Consider the following 22512-nt stretch of genomic DNA (forward strand, 5'->3'; position numbering starts at 1 on the left):
GCCTGTAGTTAATTTGTTTAAACAGTTGTAGTTGTGGCTTTATGTACTCGTGATAAAGGTTTTATATAACAATATGAAACTTAGTTATTCAGTTAAGTTATAAGAGAACATTAAATTATTGATGTTATGAAGTGAAATATGAGCATTGTAAATGGTATCCTTCTGGTCTTTTGATTTGTAATTGTTAGATTTAGATTTGTGTGTAATAAATTGTTCAGTTTTACAAAGTTACAAATAAAACTTGCAATTTGAAAACTTTTTGTTACTTGCATAGTGATAGTTTTCAATAATAGTAATAATCAGAATGTTTCATGTGTTAAAAGTTTGCTTATCCAAATCTCAGATTTATTTATGTAGTGGCCTGTTAAGATTTGCTACTTTTTCAAAAGGTTAAAGTGCAGTTCTTACAAGTTTTCATGTGAACTTCAGAGATAATATTAAAATGCATAGCATATTATTTTTATTTTGGTTTGATAGTATACAAGTTTTTGGTCTTTTTTCTTAAATTTGTACAAAAATCATACCTTAAATGAGATCAAAATATAAATACTGTTTTTATGCAGGTAGTTTTTAGTAGATTCCAGTTTAATAAATTTAATGTGGTTGTGTTTTAAGTTTTCCATACAATAAGTATGTAAAGTACTGTTAGTGTATGTACAGAAACTTATTAAATGTCATATAATTGCTGAGTAATGTAAACAAATAGTTTCAAGTAATATGGAAGTAACTGTTGCTCTTGACTCAATTTCAAGAGAATTAAGTTTGATTATAAGCAACTGTGTAAAAACAATTTAAATACTTCGTGTTGTTGCCATGTTGGTGCTTACCTGTAAACACTTAGTGCTGTCTGTTATGTTGAACATTTAAAGTGATAACTTGGTAAAAAGCTGTAACACTGTGTATTACCTACTTGCAATTTGTTATGAAAATGGTCCTATTTTTTATGAAAGATTTATAATGCATATTAAAATGAAAATCCTTCTTCCAACCTGAACCACACTTATTTTTTTAAAGTTTTTGGGACTGTTAAAAATGGGGCTTTTTAGACCATTGCAAAATTTTCTGAAGGTAGAACTGATCGATCATTAAACTGGGAAAATCTACATGCATAGGAAACTGTTAAACACTTGTAACCTTCAAGTTCGGCACAAAAGTGTAATGATATTACACTTTGTCATATGCATAATTAATATGGCAGGAACAGATACATAAACTATTTTAACACTAACTCATATCAATTTCATGCTTTTATCATTTCTACATTCTCTGTGAACATCTTCCTAGCTTGAATTAAAGACTGCAATGTTAATGAGCTATAGGCAGTTTTAATTAATGCCTTCATTGTGGTAATTACTCATAACTGTTAAAGATTTTTAAATTTAAAAAAGTGTTTACAAAGAATGTGTTTAATGTTCATTTTTATCATTCCTAAGTAAAGTTATGGTGTTAAAACAGTATATATTTTTTGATCAATGCTGCATTAATTATGCATATGACATGGCTGAAAGTGTACTGTAAGAAATTGACATTGGAAGTTTGTTTTGTACTCAAATTTTTGGTGGGAAGTTTGAATGTTGTAAGTGTGCAAGTTTGCTAAGTTTTAAGGGTCAGTGCTACTTTGAGAAACTTTTGTTCAAATAATGAATTTTTTAGTCTTAGTTTGAAATTAGTTCTTAAATTAAGAAATTTTTTCTGGGTAACATGAGTCTACGAGTCTTATTTTTGCTTAATTCCAAGTCTCCAAGTTAATTTGTACCTAATTATAAACATATGTTTTTCAATATTAATATATAGTGCTTCTTGTTATTGAAATAACTTTTCTATATCTGTGGATTATAATTTCAATAGGTCAGTATATTTATAAAAACAAATTTTCATTTTGTACACGTTGGTTTATTGAAGCTATACTGGTTTTGGTTTCCATCCTCAGGTAACAGGGTCAGGTGAAGACAAAATCATAGAGTTACAAGAATCAGAGAAATTGAGGGTTATGGCAGAGAGGATTGTGGCTGTTGTGAAAGATTCCCCTAACCAGACCTTTCTCTTATCACATCTCCCCAAGGCATACTTGAAACTACATGGTCATGCCTTACATTGTGAGGAATATGGCTGCTCTAGCACAGAAAACCTAGTTTCAAAATTGAAGCATGCTGTGAAGGTACCTAAATAAGTTTAGTTTTGTTGGTTTGAAAAAGTAAACCTGTTTTAACATAACTTTGGTGGTTAGATTCTGCTTTTATTAACAGTAGGGAAATGTCCTAATTGTTAAAAGTTGATCAAAAAATAAACTTAGCCTTAACCCCAGTTGAGCTCAGTTAAAGCAAAAATTTACAAAATAAATAAAAAAACCTTTTGTATGTGAAGGACATACATTATAGAACAGAAGATATTATACAGCTATGATAGTATCTTCTAGAAAAGGTTCATCTAGAACAAATCTGTATTGATTTCATCTGGGCATTAAAGTAATTACATGTAATAGAGAATTAGTATTCATGAAATCCTAAATGAATTTTATTTCTAACATTGAAAGCTTGAAGCTCTTTCTCTCAGAAAGATGCTTTCACTTACACAAAAATTTGTTTCTAAATATTTGTTGCTTTTATTTTCCAAATTTAGCAATCTGCAGAAATACTTGTATTAATATTAGTGTATAAAGTAAATGACACTGGTTTGCTATAATCTTTCCCCTCTCTTACAAGTACACTTAAAGTGAGTTGGTCATATTTTGAGTTTGAGGTTTCTTTCAATGTTTATAACTTGCAATAAATGCATTGTAAGAATTTAACATTAATTTATGATGAGATACTGGGTAAAGGTGGTTTCAGTACTAGTTTTATTGCATGATAATGGTATATTACTTAATATCTAAACAAATGAATTAAAATTTAAAATATGAGTAAAGATAACCTTTAACTTTATAAAAGTTGTGTGCTTCAAAGGTTTGTATGGAATAAACTTGTGTATTAAAATTACTGAAGGTGTAATATTTTTTTACATCACAAAATGAAATAAATTACTCAAACTCCCATCCTTTCAGATTCAAGAAAATACATGCTCATGTTTTCATTTCAAAGCACTTAAGTTTGTGGAATGGAACTTCATGTTTGAGATTTACGTTTTTTGATTGACCCTTGATTCGCATATTAATTAGGTTTTATCTGTCTTGTTCTAGTTTATATAGATGTTTCTAAAAGTAGCATAAAATTTAGATAGGGGCACCTTTTCCAAAATTACAATAATTTTTGTTATGAATTATTCACAGAATTTAAATATTTCACATCAGGTACAAAAAACAAATGGTTTGAAAAAACACTTAAATATTTTTACCACTCAGGTTTTGAAAATGGCAGAAGGTCCAATGATTACGCTGGTAGACAGAGGGTTTGTACGCCAAGTGTCGTTACGTGTCAGAAGGTTGCTGATGGAGCAGCTAAATGGAAGTTCTACGATTGAAGAACTATGCCAGCGATACTTAAAACGATATGGTCATTCAATTACGGAGTCAATGGTGCAGCAAGATCTAGGAGATGTTGTGCAGGTAAATTGAAGAAATTGCATAGAAATGCACAATGGTACACACTGTGGGTTTAACTCAGTACAGGAAGGAGAAATCTAATGGCAAAACACTAGGTTATGTTATGAGGCAGGTTTTGACTTTCATATTAACAAGCTTCCTTGTGATGTTCAATCCTATTACAAAGAATAGCTTAATAGTTAGCAATGTTTTTAACTTGCTAGTCTCCTTGTTCACCATTTTAAAAATACAGCTAACACAGTTAGCTTTTCAGAAGCTTGTCATAAAATTGAACAAACAGTAAATCCATTTAAAATTGTACTTGTTTTGAGATGCGTGTTGTTGGACAAATCCTATAGATTATGTAGCTCAGCCTTTCTGTGTAAAATAAAAAGTGTACTTTGTGTATAATTCTTTTAATGTATTTGATATCTCATTTAATATCAGACTGCTTTTATTGGCAATCTAGATTGACAATGATGTTATCCGTCTGGCACCTATCCAGTTATTAGCTCGTGATATCTTGATTCTGCTCCATGAACACAATGGAGCTATATCACTACCAAATTTCGAGGGGGCATACTTTCAACGTTTTGGTGTTCCTTGCCGTCCTGCTCAGTATGGATTTCAGAGTTTAGTTTCAATGCTACAGGCAATTCCAGACTATGTTCTTGTGAAAGGCCGCCGTAGCAAACGGATGATTTTGCTCAATCGTGACATGGCAGGTAAGTTTCTGTATTAGTTTTCTTTCATAATTTATTGTGTACAAAAAAGAAGTTTTCACTGACCTGAAAATCCTTTAACATGTTGTTAATTGTTCAAAATATTAGTTGCAAAAATCTATATATATATATATGTGGAAAATTTTATTAAGTATTTTAATTATTATTTTATAAGCTTTAAACACCACATAATAAAGGATTTGCTATAGTTTCACTTTTTATTGACAAACTGTCATAATTAGTACAGACTGTGTGAATTTAACTTTTAATATTTAGTGTAGCCACCTTTAGTCACCTCCCAGGGAAGGTTCTGTTCTTTCAGTTTACCCCCTCTTGGATCTAACCATCCACCTACACGTTAGTCGTGTTTGGTGACCCGTGAAGGGGAGGAGAGGATCCTGGTGGTTGAGGGGTCCAACTCTCACACACCACTTTGGCTTTGAATTTCTGTAGATGGGCAGCCTTGCAGTGTCCCCCCCCCCCTTGGTTCAATCAGCTGGTCCATTTGGGCAGGGTCAACGAAGTACCAGTGTTGAATGTTCTCAATAGGTGTTCTGGGCATTGTATCTGATGCTGGTGTTTGGGTATAGTGCTCATGAAATCATGGCTTTGCTGCAGTATCCTTGTTTGGCATTGTAGTGTGTCCTCTTGTAGGGTTACATGGTGGGGGGGTCGGTGGGTGCTGAAATCACTATATTTTATTATGGATCCTCCAAATAAAAATTCAATTGGTGAAAAAACAGTCTATAGGTAAACGACTGTCTTGAAGATTCTAAGCAACGATAGTCAATGTTCGTAACACCTGTACCTCATTTTTTTTTTTTTTTTTATACTACGTTCTCTTTCAGACAAACCTTTAGGGCAGATGTCTCCCTTTGTCATTCAGAAGGGACTTGCTGGCTCTTCAAAGTCAGTAAAGAAGCTTTGCTCTGATGACATTGGTGGAAACATCCACATCTCAACACAGTGAATTCCTCTAGCATTCAAAGGCGATTGGGGATATACCTATTGAGGTTACACCTCATGCTACTCTGAATTCATCACAAAAAGTTATTGTTGAGAAGGATTTGAAGAACATTCCCGAGTCAGATTTTTGTTGGTTTCCCCACCCAAGGAGTTTCTGCAGTGAGGCATATTTCCACTTACAAAGATAGAATTATAAAGCTGATCAATGTCCTCATTCTGACATTTACATCACCGTATCCACCTGCCACCACCACAGAAGGTTATCTTAATTGCAAAGTACAGCCATACATTCCATACCCTCCAAGATGTTTCCGGTGTTGGCAGTTCAGTCACTCAAAGACATCATGTCGTAGTTCTTTAATGTGTACTTGTTCTGGTAGCAAGGACCATAATGCCAGTAAGTGTGAAACATACCCTCATTGCATCAATTGCAATGGCTCTCACCTATCCTATTTTTATTCTTGCCCTAAATGGTTGGAAGAAAAAGGTGCAGCATTTCAAACAATTCAAAACATACCCTGATGTTCGAAAGTTGCATTCCATCATTTTATCTTGGACGTATGCTGCTGCTCTTCATTCCACTACTACAGTGGGAGTGCAGACAGATCTCTGTGCCTTTAAAAAACGTTCTCAAACCTCAAGTCTTTTGACCTCCATGGTTAAAGTTGATGAATCAGCATCAGTGCTCATCTCTGTCCCTAACATACATTCCAGCAAATCCCAGGATCCACTTCCTTTGGTTCTGGATATGGACATTTCCTCATGTACATCTTCTTCCACCCCTAGATGCAAAACGATGGTTTGTTCATATCCTCAGTTGCTGAAATTCTCTTCCAACAAAGACCTGTCCAGTTGACCCAGGGCAGGATCCATGGAGGTAGACAGACCTCCCTCGAATAAAGACAATAAAGAAAAAAGATGTGGTCATAAACAGAAGGAGCTTTCCACCAAATTTACCTACATGTAAATAAAACTGGCCACCTTGATACAATGGAATTGACAAAATTTAAGTTTTAATCTTGATGACATCAAAGCACTGATTGCTTCCTACCATCCTTTGTCTTTTCTTACAGGAAACATTTTTAAACCTGCTGATACAGTCATCTTTTGGCAGTTTTCTTTGCACAGAAATATCGGGCTGTGTGATGGACAAGTGCATGGAAGGGATGTGCTGTTGGTTGATCAGCATGTCTCCACCCTGTCTTTGCCACTCGACATACCATTGGAGACTGTAACCATTGCTGTTTGTTCTCTCTACCTGTTGCTTGGAGAGGTTTGTGATCAGTCAGACCTTGATGTTCTCACTGAATAGTCGCTGTCTCCCTTTTTAACCCTGAGGGACTTTAACGGACATCAACCCGTCTGGGGAAGTGCTGATTTTGATGGAATGGGTTGCTCCATAGAGCATATGCTCTCTGATCATAACCCTTCTCTTTTCAATACTGGTTTTTATACTTATTTTCATGCATTTAGTCTGTCATATACCACTATTGATCTCTCAATTTGCTTCCCTTCACTATTCTTCCACTTTTCATTGAGGGTTGACAATAATCCATGAGGCAGTGATAATTTTCCTATAATCTTAAGAGAGACTGGATGTGGTCAATACAGTGTGCCACAGTGGAAACTGGATCAAGCAAACTGGCCCTGTTTCACTGCTCTTGCAGAACTTGAACCTGCAATTGTCTGTAAGCAATCAAGCCACTGCTGAATTTATTCCTTAAACCTCAACACTTTTTTTCCATGATATTCTCGTCCATGGTGAAATATTGCCTGTCACATGGCATGGAAGGCTCACAAACTGGTATGGGATACTTGGGTATCCCACACTCTCACACCACATTGCTTTTCTGCAAGCCCGTGCACGAGCTTGGTAGGTAAGACGTCAAAGCCAGAAGGACTCTTGGATTAAGTTCACAACCAGCATATTTTTACCACCAGTTCCCAAGTCATAGTACAAGATTTGAAAGGTCCATGAGCAATATAATTCTGTCCTCCTCTTGATCTTTTTCTCTGATGGCCAGGAAGTAGCTGATACCTGGATAATTGCTGATACACTAGGTGAAAGCTTTCACTAGGTATCTCACACTTTTGTTTCTCCCCCCCCACCTTTTCAGTCATTAAGACTTGGACAAAACAGTTACCTCTTTCCTTTCGAGCTGATTGTCTATATGACTAGAATTGTCCCTTTGTACTGGTAGAACTCAAACTGGCCCTTCGTCAGTCTGGCAGTACATCGGTCAGACTTGATGATGTAGACTATGAAGTGCTGTGCCTTTTATTTCCTGCTTCTCCTGCTATTCTTTTGATTGTTTTTACTGGATCTGCCAAAATGTTTTTCCTGATGCCTGGCACCAGGCTATTGTCCTATCTTTCTCTAAGCTTGCAAAAGACCCCAAGATTCCTTCAAACTACCATCCAATTGCTTTTACAAGCTGTTTATGTAAAACCTTGGAGAAGATGGTTAATGCTCATCTTGTTTGGTTCCTCGAATCAACCTCCTTTATCTCACCAAGTATGGGTTTTGATGATGATCTTCACTATGAACCACCTGATTTGACTTGAAACATCCATCAGAGAAGCCTTTTGCAAATGACATCTTGAATCAATATTCTTTGACATTGAGAAGGCTTATGATACAACATTGAGGTGTGGCATTTTGTGAGGCCTCCATATATGTGGGTTATATGGCCATTTGCCAAATTTTATTTTTTAATGGACAGGTGATTCCAAGTTCTTTTGGTTTCAATACTTTCCTGTTTTTTTTCTACAAGAACTTGAAGTCCCTCAGGGCTGTTTTGAGTGCCATACTTTTCAGTATAAATATTAATGCCATCACTGAACAACTCCTTTTCACTATTGTAAACGGGCTGTATGTCAACGACTTTCACATCACCTGGGGTTGCGTTTTCCTTCATTGGTGGGCCATGCTTTTTCAGAGCAGACGATCTGCCATTGATCCTTTCAGCCCTCGTATCCAGGCACAGTTGGATGAATTGGGTTTGTCCTTGGATAACATTGCTGTATCCACTGGTCACTCCATCTCACCATAACTTATTACAGTCCCCAAATGTGACCTATCTTTAAATTATCTGAGGAAAGCAGACACTCATAATTGGAAATACTGTGTTATTTGCTTAAACGTCTTTTCGAACCATCGTTTCATTCCTATTTATACAGATGGTTTGAAACCAGGTGACTGTGTGGGCTCTGCCATGGTTTGTTGTGATTGTTTGGTGATTGCATGCAGAATTCCTTCTCCAGCTTCTGTGTTCACTGCTGAATTGTATGCCATTTCTCTTGCCCTGGATCACATAGAAGACAAGCAGTCCTCAAATTGCACTATTTATACTGACTTGCTTAGTTTTCTACTGGCCCTGGAATCGTTTCACGTTTGTTTGCACCCTGTTCTCAACGATATTCAAAACCAACTGGCCCATTTCTCTTTAACACCTACTTCTATACAGTTTCTCTGGATACCACGCCACGCTGGTATTCAGCGAGAACGAAGCTTGCCAACACCGCAGCTAAATCTATCTCTTCTGGCACTATCATTGCTGTGCTTGTTCCATACATAGACTGTGGTCCTGTATTTAAGGCTTGGCTCCGTGCCAGTTGGCAGTCGATTTAGAGTTCGCAACGTGAAAACAATCTTTTCCAAACAAAATCCTCCATTGGACTTTGGCCGTCTTGCTTCTGTAAGGATCAGAAAGAGGAAGTTGTTATAACTAGACTACGCATTGGTCACAGTTTTTAAAGAACTCATTGTTTTCTTTTATCTGGAATTGATGCACCAATGTGTTGTCTATGTAACACTTAGGTCACAATAAACCCCATTTTACTGTTTTGCAGTCGTTATGACTTTCAACAATGGCAGCATTTTAAACATGTTCTGTCTCAAGGTTTATCTGTAAAGTAAGACAATGTTATTGGCGATAGTGATACTATCCACCTTAGAAATGTTTTTAGTTTTTTAAAGGCCTTTAATCATTTTTAATGCTATTTAAGTTTTTAATTTATACATGAGACCTTTTATAATGTGATTCTCTTTTAAGAATAAAAGTATATCTAGTTCAATTTGAAATTAGAAAATGGTCGTAAAGTGAAATATCTCAAAACCAGAACTGGAAAGGCCAATTTCAGGTGACTAACGCTGCTGTTTTGAACTGCCCGTTTGAACTACCCATTAGTCATCCTGGCAAGTTATAATTAAAATTTTGCTACAAGTCTTTTAAAACATTTATTACTTTACTTTCTTAAAATGGCCATAACATCAAGTAACTTGAAACCAGGACTGGAAAGGCCAATTTCAGGTGACTAGTGGTGGTTTTTGAACTTGCCTGTTAGTCTTCCTGACAAGTTATGATAATTACAGTTATGCTACAGAAAGTTCTTTAAACTTGTATTACTGTAGTGTTTTTTTTTACTGCTGTAGACTAGATGTAAAAATTGGATTTAATGCTGTTTGTTTTTGTAATTCAAAAGTTAAACTTTGTTTTATTGTACCTAAATTTCCTTTTGATGTTGTACCTAAATATTTCCTTTTAAAAATCTTACTAATTTTACCTTAATTTATCTTTTTACCCCTGATGTTTGGTACTGATAGCCCAGTTGCTTTGTACCATAAAACACCAAACCAACCAACAGTTTTTTTGTTTAGTTTGTAATTTTGTCAAACATTAATATTTCTTGGTTTTCTTCTTGGTGGAAATATCTTGATACTTTGAACAATTCTTCAAAGTATTAAACTACTATGTATTTAAACAGTAATCTCTTAAGTATTATATTACATATATGAATAGCATTTCATACAGTTGTTAGTTCCACATATTTTCAGCCCAACTGATTTCTAGTATTAAATGAAAGACATCTTTGGGGAAACATTATAGATCTAAAATGCTCTTTTTGCATCAAAAGTGGATAAATTAAGAGGAATGGCAGAGAACTGTAAGTAGTGTGATTTGTCACAAAAATAGTTTTGTTCATAATTCTCTTACAGTATATTATGTTGTAATGCATTTGTGTATAATTGGGACTATATTATTTATCCAGACATTTGTTAATCAACTTTTATAACCAAAGTTGACAGTATATTGGGAGGTAGTTAATTACATCTGTATTTCATTTCATAAAATATTGAAAGGACAAAGGGAAGCTTTTATCAGCCTATGAAGGATGTCCTTTCCAGCTTCAAACTATTGACCACCCCTTACTACTCATGTATACATCCAATTTTGTTCTTGAACTTTATAAACTTTTCTGCTTCCATTTTGCTTTTGAAGACAGCTTATTCCAAAAGCTAAACACCCTATTTGAATAGTAATACTGTCTAAGCTGCAGACGAATTCAACCTTATGTCCTATTGTTTTCACTGCTAAAAAGTTTGGATCTATATTATCAACACCCCTAACCCTTCTCTCCACCAGAGAAAAACAAGTACTCTAAATGAGGCTTTGCAAGTGATCTATAGTGAAAGAGTAATATCCCTTGTTTTGTATTCAATATTTCTATAGATACTATCCAAAATCTTATGAGTCTTAGTGCTTGCTGCACTACACTTTTTGTATGAATTTGAATGACTTCTATCATAACACCAAGATATTTTTCTTCAGCAACAGTATTTAATATATTCCCATTTAAATTGTGATAAACCCACACATCTTACATTTTGGATAATTAAACATCTACTGCCATGTATTGGTATTTAATGATCTGAATCTCCCTGCAAGTCTACAGTATCTTTGATACAATTAGCTACCCCAACAGTCTTAGTGTCATCTGCAAACTTCAAAATTTTATTGGTTTGTTCCAGACCCACAGATGTAATTTTTGTAAAGTCTTTTGTGAGGCATCTTATTAAATGCTTTCTGAAAATCAAGGTAAACTAAATCTGCAGTATTTCTTTCATCAACTCTTTCAGTAACATCCTCAAAGAATGTCTTAAATCATTTTGGCTCTTTGATGCCATATTATATTACTTTAAGTGACTGCTAATGCATCTTTATTCATGCACTCTAAAACCTTTCTAACTACTGATGTAAGACTAATTGGACAGTGTTTATCACTTCCTTTAAATATTGGACTAACATTAGTCAACTACCAATCATCTAATACTCTTCCACTACTCAATGACCTATAAAAAGATTAGTTAGTTGTTCAGAAATAAAATTTTAATTTCCATTCAAACTGGGATAAAAGTTGTCTGGTCCTGGGGATTTCAGTTTTTAGGTTTAATGTGTACAATTTCAAAACTTAAAATATTTAAATCAATATATTCTTCATATATTAAGTAATTGAAGCATAGTACTTCTCTTTCTTCATAAAAAGTGAAGAGAACATATAATTTAATAAGTTTACCATTTCATAATTTTCCAAGATCAGCTCCCCACTATCATTTGTAAGAATAATTTACAACACTAAAAACCGAGTTTCGATACCCGTGGTGGGCAGAGCACAGATAGCCCATTGTGTAGCTTTGTGCTTAATTCAAAACATTCGTTATGATTTGGTAGCTATGCCTAAATTACCAATAAACTCTTAAACTATACATACTGCATGAAATGCAAAGCTTTATATAAACATCTTAATTTAGTAATAAAGGTGAAATAACATAATACACAATGTCCCAGCATGGCCAGGTGCTTAAGATGCTCAACTAGTGAGTTAAAGCATTCTGACATTTTGTTTATTCGTATACCTAAATAATTCCTTATTGTTTAACTCTCTCAGCCAAACTTCTTAAATAGTTTTTGCTCTTAACATTCTTTTTAACAAGCTCTCTTAATTTCCTATATTCCTTCAAGTCACTATTATATCCTGGAAGTTTAAATTGTGTGAATTTATTATGTTTATCCCTAATATTATCTCTTAAATTTTTACCAAACTATTCTGGTTTATTCTGTTCTCTTGTGCTTTATTTTTCTCTAGGGAATATGTATGTTCTGTATTCATTTCAGTTTTTCCTTGTATACTTTCACACCTCTTCAGGATCTCGACCCAAATCTTTAGTCAGATCTACAGAAGCCAGATCATGTCTCATTCCATTCCTGAAATTTGGAATAAGGCTACTATTCTTCAGTTTTACATATAGTAAAATGCCAAGCTTAATCATTCGTGCAATAGTTGCTTGTACTTAAATGCTCACCAGGCAACAACTCTTATCATATTCACATCAGATGCTAATATTAACCCTATCACCACAAGCATCCTTTATTGCAGACACATGGGTTTCAATCACATTAAAAATTTTATTAATCCACATTTTGTTTGTTATGCCAGTTGGTAAGCATAAAATCTGAGCTAATGACCAGTATTTTAACAGCATACAAGTGTTTAAGTTCTTAATTTTATTAGGCAATATTTTTAAAAATCCTGAATTTCTCCTAGATGCTCATTTTTTTTCTAGCCATGTCTTTATTTTATCCACCACCCCACCAATATGTACGAAATTAAATGTAAATCCCTCAATAAAATCCAAAGAAACAATATTTATAGCCTTCAATTTTGTTTGATTACAGAACTATCAAATAGAAATTCAGACCTTTTTTGCTACACTTGCTTGCCACTGTCTGTCATGGTTTATTAATAGTTCTTTGTTAGGTTTAATTATATATTAATTAACCAATAGAAAGCCAAAATTTTCATCTATCAAATAAACATGTATGATATTTTTTGAACAGGTAATGGTCAGTTTTACTCATAGTACAAGCATAGCTCTTGTAAAAAAACTTAATGACTACTTTGGATGAATTCGTAATGGCTCTTGTTGTATAGTTAAAAAAGCAGAACAATTTTGCAAGCTCGGGAAAAGTGCCTAATTTTTTGCATGTTACTAGTCTATTTTTCAGTGTATTTAATTTAAAACTTGATTTCTACAATTAATATAATAAAAGGGCTTGTTGTCATTGATAATTGACAGAAATAAAGAAAATTCAGGTTTTATTTCTTCATTTTTGTGTTTATTTATTATAAAAGTAACTAAGATGTAAAAATATGGATCTCTAGGTTAGGTAAAATTATATTGGGTAAAAATGATGTAATAAAAATGTTTCACGAGGGGCATGCATGCAAACAGCACAGTAACTGATAGTTATGCAATTCTATAGGGTAATGCAAATTGTATGTTCCCTCAATTGATTTACAACTTATGGAGTGGATAGTAGTTAGTCATGGTTTAAATGGCAATAAAATTTAACTATAAATAGATGTATACTGTATGAGCTCAAAGCTCCTTAGAATAAACAATGTAGTTTCATGTTACAAGTCATTCAAGAAAAAAAAGAGGTAGTTTAATTTTTTTTGGTTACTAGGTTGGTTAAACTGACAGATCCCATACAGATGGATATAAAAAATAAAATAGTTTTACTGAACACAAACATTTGAAATGTATTTAGGTTTCTAAGATTACACTAAGGAAATTTGAGAAGAAAAATCACTTTGTTCATGAACTATTTAAACTAAATACTCACTACATTTATGGACATCTCAAAGTTTATTAAAAATTCTTCACTAAAAAATTAATTTCTATTTTGTATGAAAGTTATAATATTACCTGAAAGTTTAATGTAGCACATATCCTTACAAACATTTATCAAATGTTAGTAGTATTAAGTTCATAAAGAATTTAAACAAGTACAAAGAGGTCACATGGTTGGTTACATTGATTGAACCCTTGTTAAGAGTTAAATTTAAGTTTTTTTGGTAGGTTCCATCACCAGTTGGTGTAGGAAAGTATTGAACATTCTCAAAAACCTGTCAGTTACTCAATTTTTCCATTCCATACACCTGAAATTAAAATCTAACATAATGTTCTTCAGCTACTATTATAGTTTTTAATTGCCATTAGTTACATGGCAGTATTATAAATTGACAATGTAGCAAATTTCTTGACTGTATGCATATTTGCACACTAAGTATTTATATTATCCTTGAAATGTGTGTACTGTCACAAAGTGTAGTATACTTTTACTAAAGACTTGTTTGAAAATATCATGTATGTTTCATTATTAGTCCAATTGTAAAGTTTCATATTGTGATTACAAAACTATACAATATCCTAAAACTTTCAAATGTTATTTGTGTAATGTGCAAACCCTTATAAATACATTTCAAACATGTTTTCAATAAAAACCAGTTTTCTAAGGAAGCATTTCTACTAAAGATTTATTTATGAAAATATCAATTCTGTTTTGTTACTAGTCTGGGTGTAAAGTCATTTTTCAAGTTTTGTAATTAAAAAATTACTCATCATTCCAAAAATTTCAAACATTTGTTTTCATTAAGACTATTTTGTCTGTTATTTTCTCTACTCTGATTGTATGGGGGTCTGTCAATTTGACTAGTCTTGTAATCACCATTTAACAATTATGTATATTATATATAAAATTGTGCCTTTTTTCTTCTGGAGTGACTACAAGTTATAACACAAATACAAATGTTTAGTCTAAATATCTCAAGTCTCATGTCATACATTTATTACATTGACCTTCCAGTCATGCCTGGCTGACATAACAGAACTTGCATTGATGTGGTTCATGTGCACTTGTATTACCATATCCAGTAATGTAAAACTGACCTTTGGTTTTCCCTGTTTTGGCTGTGTTTTAAAAGGGGGCTATTATTTTGTAATATACTCGCATTTCAAGTATTATGCACATTATTACTATTTACAAATATGTTATTAAACTTATATTTAATGTTCTATGTTAGGAAAAAATAAGTAAAGCAAACAATTCTCTTCTACCTATGACCTTTAAACTTAGTAGCTGCTTCTTGCAGTTAGTTATGCTGTAAGAAACTTTGCAGGTGGAGGATGCGACACAAATTTTTTTTCAGGTTTTATATATCCATTTGAAATAACCAAAAATTATAAATTACTGTATCAATACCATAGAATACGCCCTAATTTATCAAGCTTAGTAACTGAGCTGTATTTTTAGGTCTTTAAAAAAAAAAAAGTGAAATTTAAAGCACACTAAAGACTCAGTCTATCTCCTTAATCTTTTGTTTGAAAGAACAAAACTGTTTCTAACACATTAAAATGACTGAGAAAACCATTAGGGGAGATGTTTTAAGTTCTTGATTGATTATACACATTTCATATGTTAAAGTAAATGTATGTAAGGGTCCATTTACAAAAATGGATGACTTGAATGGGGCTGCTGTTTGATTCAGTCCATAAACCATATCTAAACAAAATGAAAAGATGAGGTTTTTATTGTATATTCTAGTTTGTTGATATTATAATTTGGGTTCCTAGTTTGTATGAAACTATAGTTAGTATTTTGACATTGTAAAGATCTAAGTTGAACTAGAGCTTCATTAAAAATACCACATGACTCTTAAAAATCAATGTGTTCTTTTAACATTTACTTTTAAATTAAGAAATTAACTAATGAATAATACTAAAATGTTAATTACCTACAACTTGATACCAAACGTATTGACATAAATTCATAAAATAGTAGTTTAATAAAATTTTGAATGCAAATCAACAAATGAGATGACATGGCATTTTGCCTGTGACTCATCATGATAGGGTTAACAAAAGAAAAAGAAATGGGTGGTAATTTTTATTTTAAATCAAAACATCTTAACTTCGGTGCATACAGTACCATGAAACAGTGTCATTAAAGAAAACTGTTTTGATGGTACATGCACGGAAATCTGAGAGTTACCCTAACAGATAATCAGGTCAGAGCTGTTCCTTTGTGTTTAAATGAAAAATGAGTTCCTTTGAGAATATCCATCTTTATAATCTGAAATTATTCATCTTCAAAGAGTTATGAAAAAGTTCTCAAATTACTGGAATGCTCTTGTTAAGGGATTGTTAAATTTTTGCAGTTTGTTCAAAATAAGACATCAGTAATAAGTAAGAAAGAACTTTGTCAATAGAGAGTGATAGTTTAAACATTAAGTGAAATCATTCATTTTTAGTGAATTTTTGTAAATTACAAATTAATCATACCCACAAAGCTTAATTTGACATGTTTAAACTTTGCAAAATTTCCAATTCAAAGAACAGTTTGAATTTGTTTTAAATGGTTTTTAAAAATAAAGGATTGGTAAGCAAATGGTTAAACCATCCAACCATAAAGAATAAAAGTTTTGAAAAATGAAGTAAATCATTCAAAGAATAGATTAGTTAAAATGGTTTGTCTGGTTTTCTTTTATATGGTTTAGGTTCTCCACTTCCTCCATTCTTAACAAATAGGGAAGTAGCAGAAAAAGTACCACCTACAAATGTGTCAGCTAAACATGGCAGTGATAAAGAAATTGGCCAATCATATGAAAGTAAGCTTTGCCAGCTATTAATTGTCTTTGCAGTTTTTCGTAAACTACCTTTAAAAAAAAAAATTGTATGCATTGATGTTTTACCTATGTGCTATTGTTTTCTCAATTCATACATAACAGTATGTTGACTAGGCTCATGGTGTATCAACTAATGTGTGCAACCATGTGATTTTATGGTGACAAATGTATCTCCATTCTCTGTTTTCCTCGTAATTCACAACGTGACTTATTCCAGAAAGTAGCTTATGGGTTAAACTACTTACCTAAATGTACAGATATAATAGTTGGAATTAAGATATAAATATCCTGTTTATTCTTCATGGTACATTGTTTTATAGTGAAAGGAATTCCAAAGTAAAATAGGCTATTCGTTTATAAGATTGATATTGTAATAGAGATTTTGACATCTTTAAATCATAACATTGAGATTCTTACACAAGGATGTTCATTTTAATTAAGAAGAGCGAAGCAAGTGGAAAATCTTGTACCATTGATATGATTTTATGATCTTAATTAACATAACCAGTTTTTTCAAATTATCCTTAAAAATCAGTTTGATCCTTGCTGACTGTTTTTGTAAATTAAAGTGGAAAATCTGTTTTCATTCAGTGTTTCCTGCTGAGTAACATATGTATTTGTAACATTAATTTTGCAAGTATTTAATTATTTCAGAAATTTAAACCTGAATATACATTATACCTTTCTCCTAAATCATTTTATTTTCCTGGTTAAGTTTTGCTTTCAGTGTTTTTAATGCAAAGCATTGAACCAGATTTTTATACATATATATATAAAACTTAAATTAATGTAAATGGATGATAAAGCTCTTTCAAAATATTTTCTTAAACTACATTCTGAGTAATTTATCAAAGTGGAATCTTGTATGTCAGAAGTTTATGGGTAAAACCTCCATGTATTGTTCTGGGATTTTAACTTTTCACTCCATTGTAAAAGCAGAAGAAAGAAAAAGATTACTTGTGTAGTATGACTTTGCATTACTGAATGGTCACCAAACTAGTCTGGTCAGTAAACAAGAGTGAAATGAAAATTAGTTTATCTTGTCTTGTTGCCATCTGTTTCCAGTGTCCACTGAATTAATGAAGTGAAGCTTTCATCATGGTTCTGAATAATTATTGTAAAAGAAATATAAATGGATCAAACTGGTTGTGATTATAGGTGAAGAACTTTTACATGTCAGGAACTCTCCAGTTGACTTGCTAAGCCAACCCATCCCAAGCAGTGTCCCTTCTCCTGAACTGCACCCTGAGCTGCAGTCATTGGCAGAGAGAGACCTAATGGGATTTGATTCCCCTAAACCATCTTCTCCAGGTGGGTATATCATCTGAAATCCAGTCTCTGCTATTGTATTTGTCACTGAGTAGTACTAATGCAATCAAAGCTGCTAAATTAATACCTGCATAAGTAAAATAGGTGAAAATGAACTTACATTCTTCCAGTATTTGCATAATCGAATTTAGCAATAGATTATACAGCATACTGGGTAATTTATTATATCTAACCTGTATACATCTGAAGTTTGGCTTAGCTCCAATTTTATGATTTAGTGTTATACAGAAATTGTGCCTTTTTGATGTTTAATGATGAAACAAAACACGAAAGTGATAACAGGAAGAATTTATTAAATGTTTCAAATTCCATTTTCAGTAAACTAGAGGTGCAAAACAAACATTTTTAATTACAACATAAATATGTAAGAGTAAAGGGTTTGAATAAACAAATACTAGTTGAAAGAGAAACTGGTACTATTGAAATAGTTAAATAGTGAAGACTATTGTTTAGGAATTAAGTTTTCATTAGATTTAAACTTATGATAAATTAACTGTTTTGGTAGTGCCATGTTTTTGTTTACTCTTGTGTATATATTTGTAATAACTGCAAATATTGTTTGCTTTTGTACTTCTATATTACTGATAATGAAATTGTGAGGATTTCGAAATGTTTAATAAATGCTTTTTATTACCACATGCATGTTTTGTTTTATCGTTAACTTACATTTTCCACAAAATAAGGTAGTTGCTGGTGTTTAGCTTTTGCGTGTGTGTAAAACACTCATCAGAAAAAATCAAGAATTACCTTTCACAGAAAATTAAATAGTAATTGCATAACAATGTAAATTGAGATTTAACATTGCTATTTTATCCTGAAAATAAGATCAATGATCAAGGAATGTTCATGTACCTTGTCTAAAATGAACATAATGGCATTACATTTTATAAAATGTTAAATCAGTGGCAGATTTACAATCATATTTTATCTTCATTAATAAAATTTACTAAATTATAAAAGTGAAATGTATGACAATTTTTTTTTGGTAATTTATGTTGCAATAAAAACCACAACATTAGGTATTTACTGTTCCATTACCCTGACCCATATAACATTAACATTAATGCAAAAGCCATATTTCATACATGCAGTGTAGTAGTTCTGACAACATGCAATAAGCCATTTTTTCAACAAAAATGGTGCAATAAAAACATAACTTAATGTGCATGCACACGCACACATACAGTCTTTATCTCACAATATACAGTTTGTTTTACTAATTTTCATGCATCTTTTCAAAATACATGTAATCTTTTTCTAAGGGTGTAGTGTGATGCAAGTGATGACCAACTAGATGACCTCAAATTAAATGACTTGAGAGTATTTGTGAAAATTAGTTGCTAAAGCAACTAGTTCAGTGAAATAAACACTTAGGAAAACTTAATTTAGAATACCTTCTGTAGCTTTACAAATAATAGAAAATCTATACAGAATCTCAAGAAAAAAGTCACACTTGACCTTGAGGTGGCTCAAAGCACTTACAAACGTAAAAACTGTGAACTAGTGTAAGTACACAAGGCAGTAAAAGACAACCATAACTAGATCACAAGAAAAATGTCTAGCTTTCAGATGTTTTTAATTTTGTTAGTTTCAGAATCATGAAAAAAAGAATAAAATGTGTATAGTTAAATTTTATAGTTTATTTCCAACTTAAATTCTGTTTTCAAGCTATTTAAAATTAAAAGTAGGCCTCAGGTAGATGCAGTATTACAAGATTTGATTAGTTTTGTCCATTGACAGGTTGTATCTATGTAGGCAGGATATTTAAAAATTTTCAACACTTTAGTAATGATTATAACAGTGATCAAATTTTAAATTTGATAATTAGTTTATTTTTTTTAAATTGCTTTATCCAAAATAAGTGTTAAATCTTGCATCAAAAGAAAATTTGAAATCTCAAATTTTCAATTTTTATCTAGGATGCAATTTGACAGGATCACAGAATTTTTCTTTGAACTGTCATTTTGCCCCTGTAATAACTTAAGACAAAGGGTAGGAAGGGACTTGCTAAAATGTTTATTTAAAGGAAATAATCAGATATGAATAATTATTCAGTGAGCACTAAGATTTTATAATTTGAAAATGTAATGACACCACCACGCTTGTTAACTTCAAAGGTTGACACCAGAGGTGTCACTGCAGTATTTTTAAAATAGAGCTTCACCCATCAATTTAATGCAAAAATCTAAAACCCAAGTGTTTTCTTCCTCAATTTGACACTGGTAAAAAAAGACTTTTTCTAAAGTGCTTCAGTTATGATTTTTTGTATCATGGGTGAAGCATTTTCTGTGTAGTTACATTGTTGTATTATAGTTGAATTCTGAGTATTTATAGTGATATATTCTTGTGCTTTCTAAGCTCTTTTGGAAGAACAGCAGGAAGCTGAATTTCATTTGAACACACTGCCCTTGCAGTATCCTTCAGTCAACCTAACTTCATCCTGTCCACTGCCAGCAGTGGCTACAAGTTCAAGTTATGTCTTTGACAAACTTAAAAGTTCTATTTCATGCCAACCAGACTGTCCAGTATTAACTTACTCCTCACTTCCTCCAAGTTCTCAGAAGGAAACTCTTAAAGGTGGTACCTGCATTGATCATAGTGGATTTAACACACTTCCTCGAAACATGGCAAAGTCACGACCCGACTCCCTGTCGTACGAGGATCTTACAGTCATTGGACGTGAAGACGGTTTTCCCAGTACTCAGAGCACTCCAACACGAGGACCCACTAAAGTTTACCCCCGAAGTCGTATTGCAGCTCATTTTCCTATTCCATTGGAACCAAGATATTAAAAGCTGTTTGACATAAACTCTTTAAATGTGTGTACTTTAATTTTTTTTATTTTTCACTAAAGTGCATTGGTGTCATTTTTGTCAAAAAACAGACTCATATATGTCTATAAACCATATTTTGTTTAAGGTATAAGAAGCTCTTGAAAGATTTTTCCTTTTTTAATGGCAGAATGATTTTGTCATAAGCAACATATTCCAAAAGGTATTTCTATTTTATGACTTCTCAAAATGCAATTTGAAATAGGGCTTTTTTCATGACATTTGTGTTAATGGTGCCATAGGAAATACAGTGAGTATTTCAAAAACAGTGTAAAATTGGTGCATATGAAAGTTATGTTATTGTTTTGTTTTGTTTTTTGTTTATTGGGACCAATGAAGTTGAATTGTCATCTCTTTTGTATTATGTGTTTAATACAAAGTACTGAAACTGACAAAGTTGATTTTATGAAGTAATTTAAATGTAGGTTATTGGTTTTGTTTGAAAAGTAGAACCCAGTGATTTTAGTAACTATGAAGTTAGAATAATTGTAACAACTGTATTGTTTAGGTATAATGAAGCTCACCACACCACCATTCTTAGTTTTGTGTGATTTACTAGCTTTGTAATTTAAGGTTCTGAGTTATCCAGAGAGGTTTCTTTTACTTGTAGATTGAAATATAAACATTGATGTATAGTGTTAAAAGTCTGCGCAGAAGGTTTCATATTAAAATGCATTGTAGATCTATTTTTACAATGTTCATTTTGTGTACTGAGGCAAAGAAATGTTGCTGTAGTTACCCTGCTAGTAGTAAGGGTAGTGAGGTTGTAGTGGCAACAGGCATTTACTCCTTCAATACACTGTGTATTTGGAGTGATTTGAAATGGCAAAAGTACCTTGTTACCCCTTGTTATGCTCCAAGAGTATTATTTGGAGATTGTAAGAGGGGAAGGTAATTTGTCAAATAAAAGACATTGAGTTTTCTTTGACCTCAGTTTAACTCTTAATTTCTAAGCTACATTTCTTTTAATAGATATGTAGTGCATTAGAAAATCACTTGAATTTTTTTATTTTACGTAGACAAGTTCAGTATTACCCCCTTTTGTGAATGTTTTTTGGTGACTTACATGTGAAGTGGAAGTAATCAGGCTAATAAATTGATAATTTTACCTTTCCTTGAATCACAGGTAGTAGAATACTACCTTGTTGTAATGGAAGTACTTAGATCTCTCTTTGAGTAGTATATTTCTTTATTGGAAGTTTTTTTGTGAGAGGAATTCCATGTACAAAAAGCAAACTTGCTTGTCTCCTCAAATATGGAGTGGAATGTATTGGAACTGCAATTTTCTTTTGCACATTAAATTTGTGGGTTGAAGAGGTTATAGTATTGAATTAAAGTTTAGGATTTTGCTTGTTTGTTAAAAATGAAAGTTAGTCTAGATTGTATTGAACATGGAAAAATTGTATGTTTGTTAGATGCAAACTAATAAAAAAAAAACTGAGCTGGTATGTTGTGTGTGAATTAAGGTTTCAAATATGATGTTAATTGTAAAAAAATGCATTAATCAGATGTAGAAAGTAAGATTTGTCGTTTGTAGGAAATATCTAGCCAGTTCTGGTGTGGGTTGGACACATTGTCTAAATCTGGCTTGATATGTCAAATCTGCTACCTAAATCAGATGTAAATTTATAATTAGTCATATTTCAGATAATTTCCCCAAAAGAGGGCTAAAGGCCATCTGGAGGGGTTAACTGTTTTAACCTCTTGCACTAATATACAGTACTGTATCTGTCAGTCAGTCAGTCAATAGAAACAACACATCACACAAGGAACTCTCAACATAGCAATTTAATGTTATGTTGTCAGCAGAACGTGTGTGCCATGAATCATGAAGAGT

At 32.5% G+C, this 22512-nt stretch overlaps 1 protein-coding gene across 4 annotated transcripts in view; it reads left to right on the top strand.

Moving 5' to 3' along the window:
* The window catches only part of LOC143237841 (meiosis regulator and mRNA stability factor 1-like), a 92889-nt gene extending 70766 nt beyond the window's left edge, over positions 1–22123 (top strand). For all 4 annotated transcript variants that reach the window (XM_076477502.1, XM_076477503.1, XM_076477505.1 and 1 more), the window contains 6 exons: positions 1931–2158; positions 3338–3541; positions 3987–4242; positions 16387–16497; positions 17674–17826; positions 20203–22123. In XM_076477502.1, the coding sequence (XP_076333617.1) occupies positions 1931–2158; positions 3338–3541; positions 3987–4242; positions 16387–16497; positions 17674–17826; positions 20203–20636 (1386 nt within the window). In that variant the 3' untranslated portion in view covers positions 20637–22123. The remainder of the gene's footprint in view (positions 1–1930; positions 2159–3337; positions 3542–3986; positions 4243–16386; positions 16498–17673; positions 17827–20202) is intronic.
* Positions 22124–22512: the final 389 nt, after the last annotated feature.

Source organism: Tachypleus tridentatus, chromosome 13 (genome assembly GCF_004210375.1).
Source record: "Tachypleus tridentatus isolate NWPU-2018 chromosome 13, ASM421037v1, whole genome shotgun sequence".
NCBI lineage: Eukaryota > Metazoa > Arthropoda > Merostomata > Xiphosura > Limulidae > Tachypleus > Tachypleus tridentatus.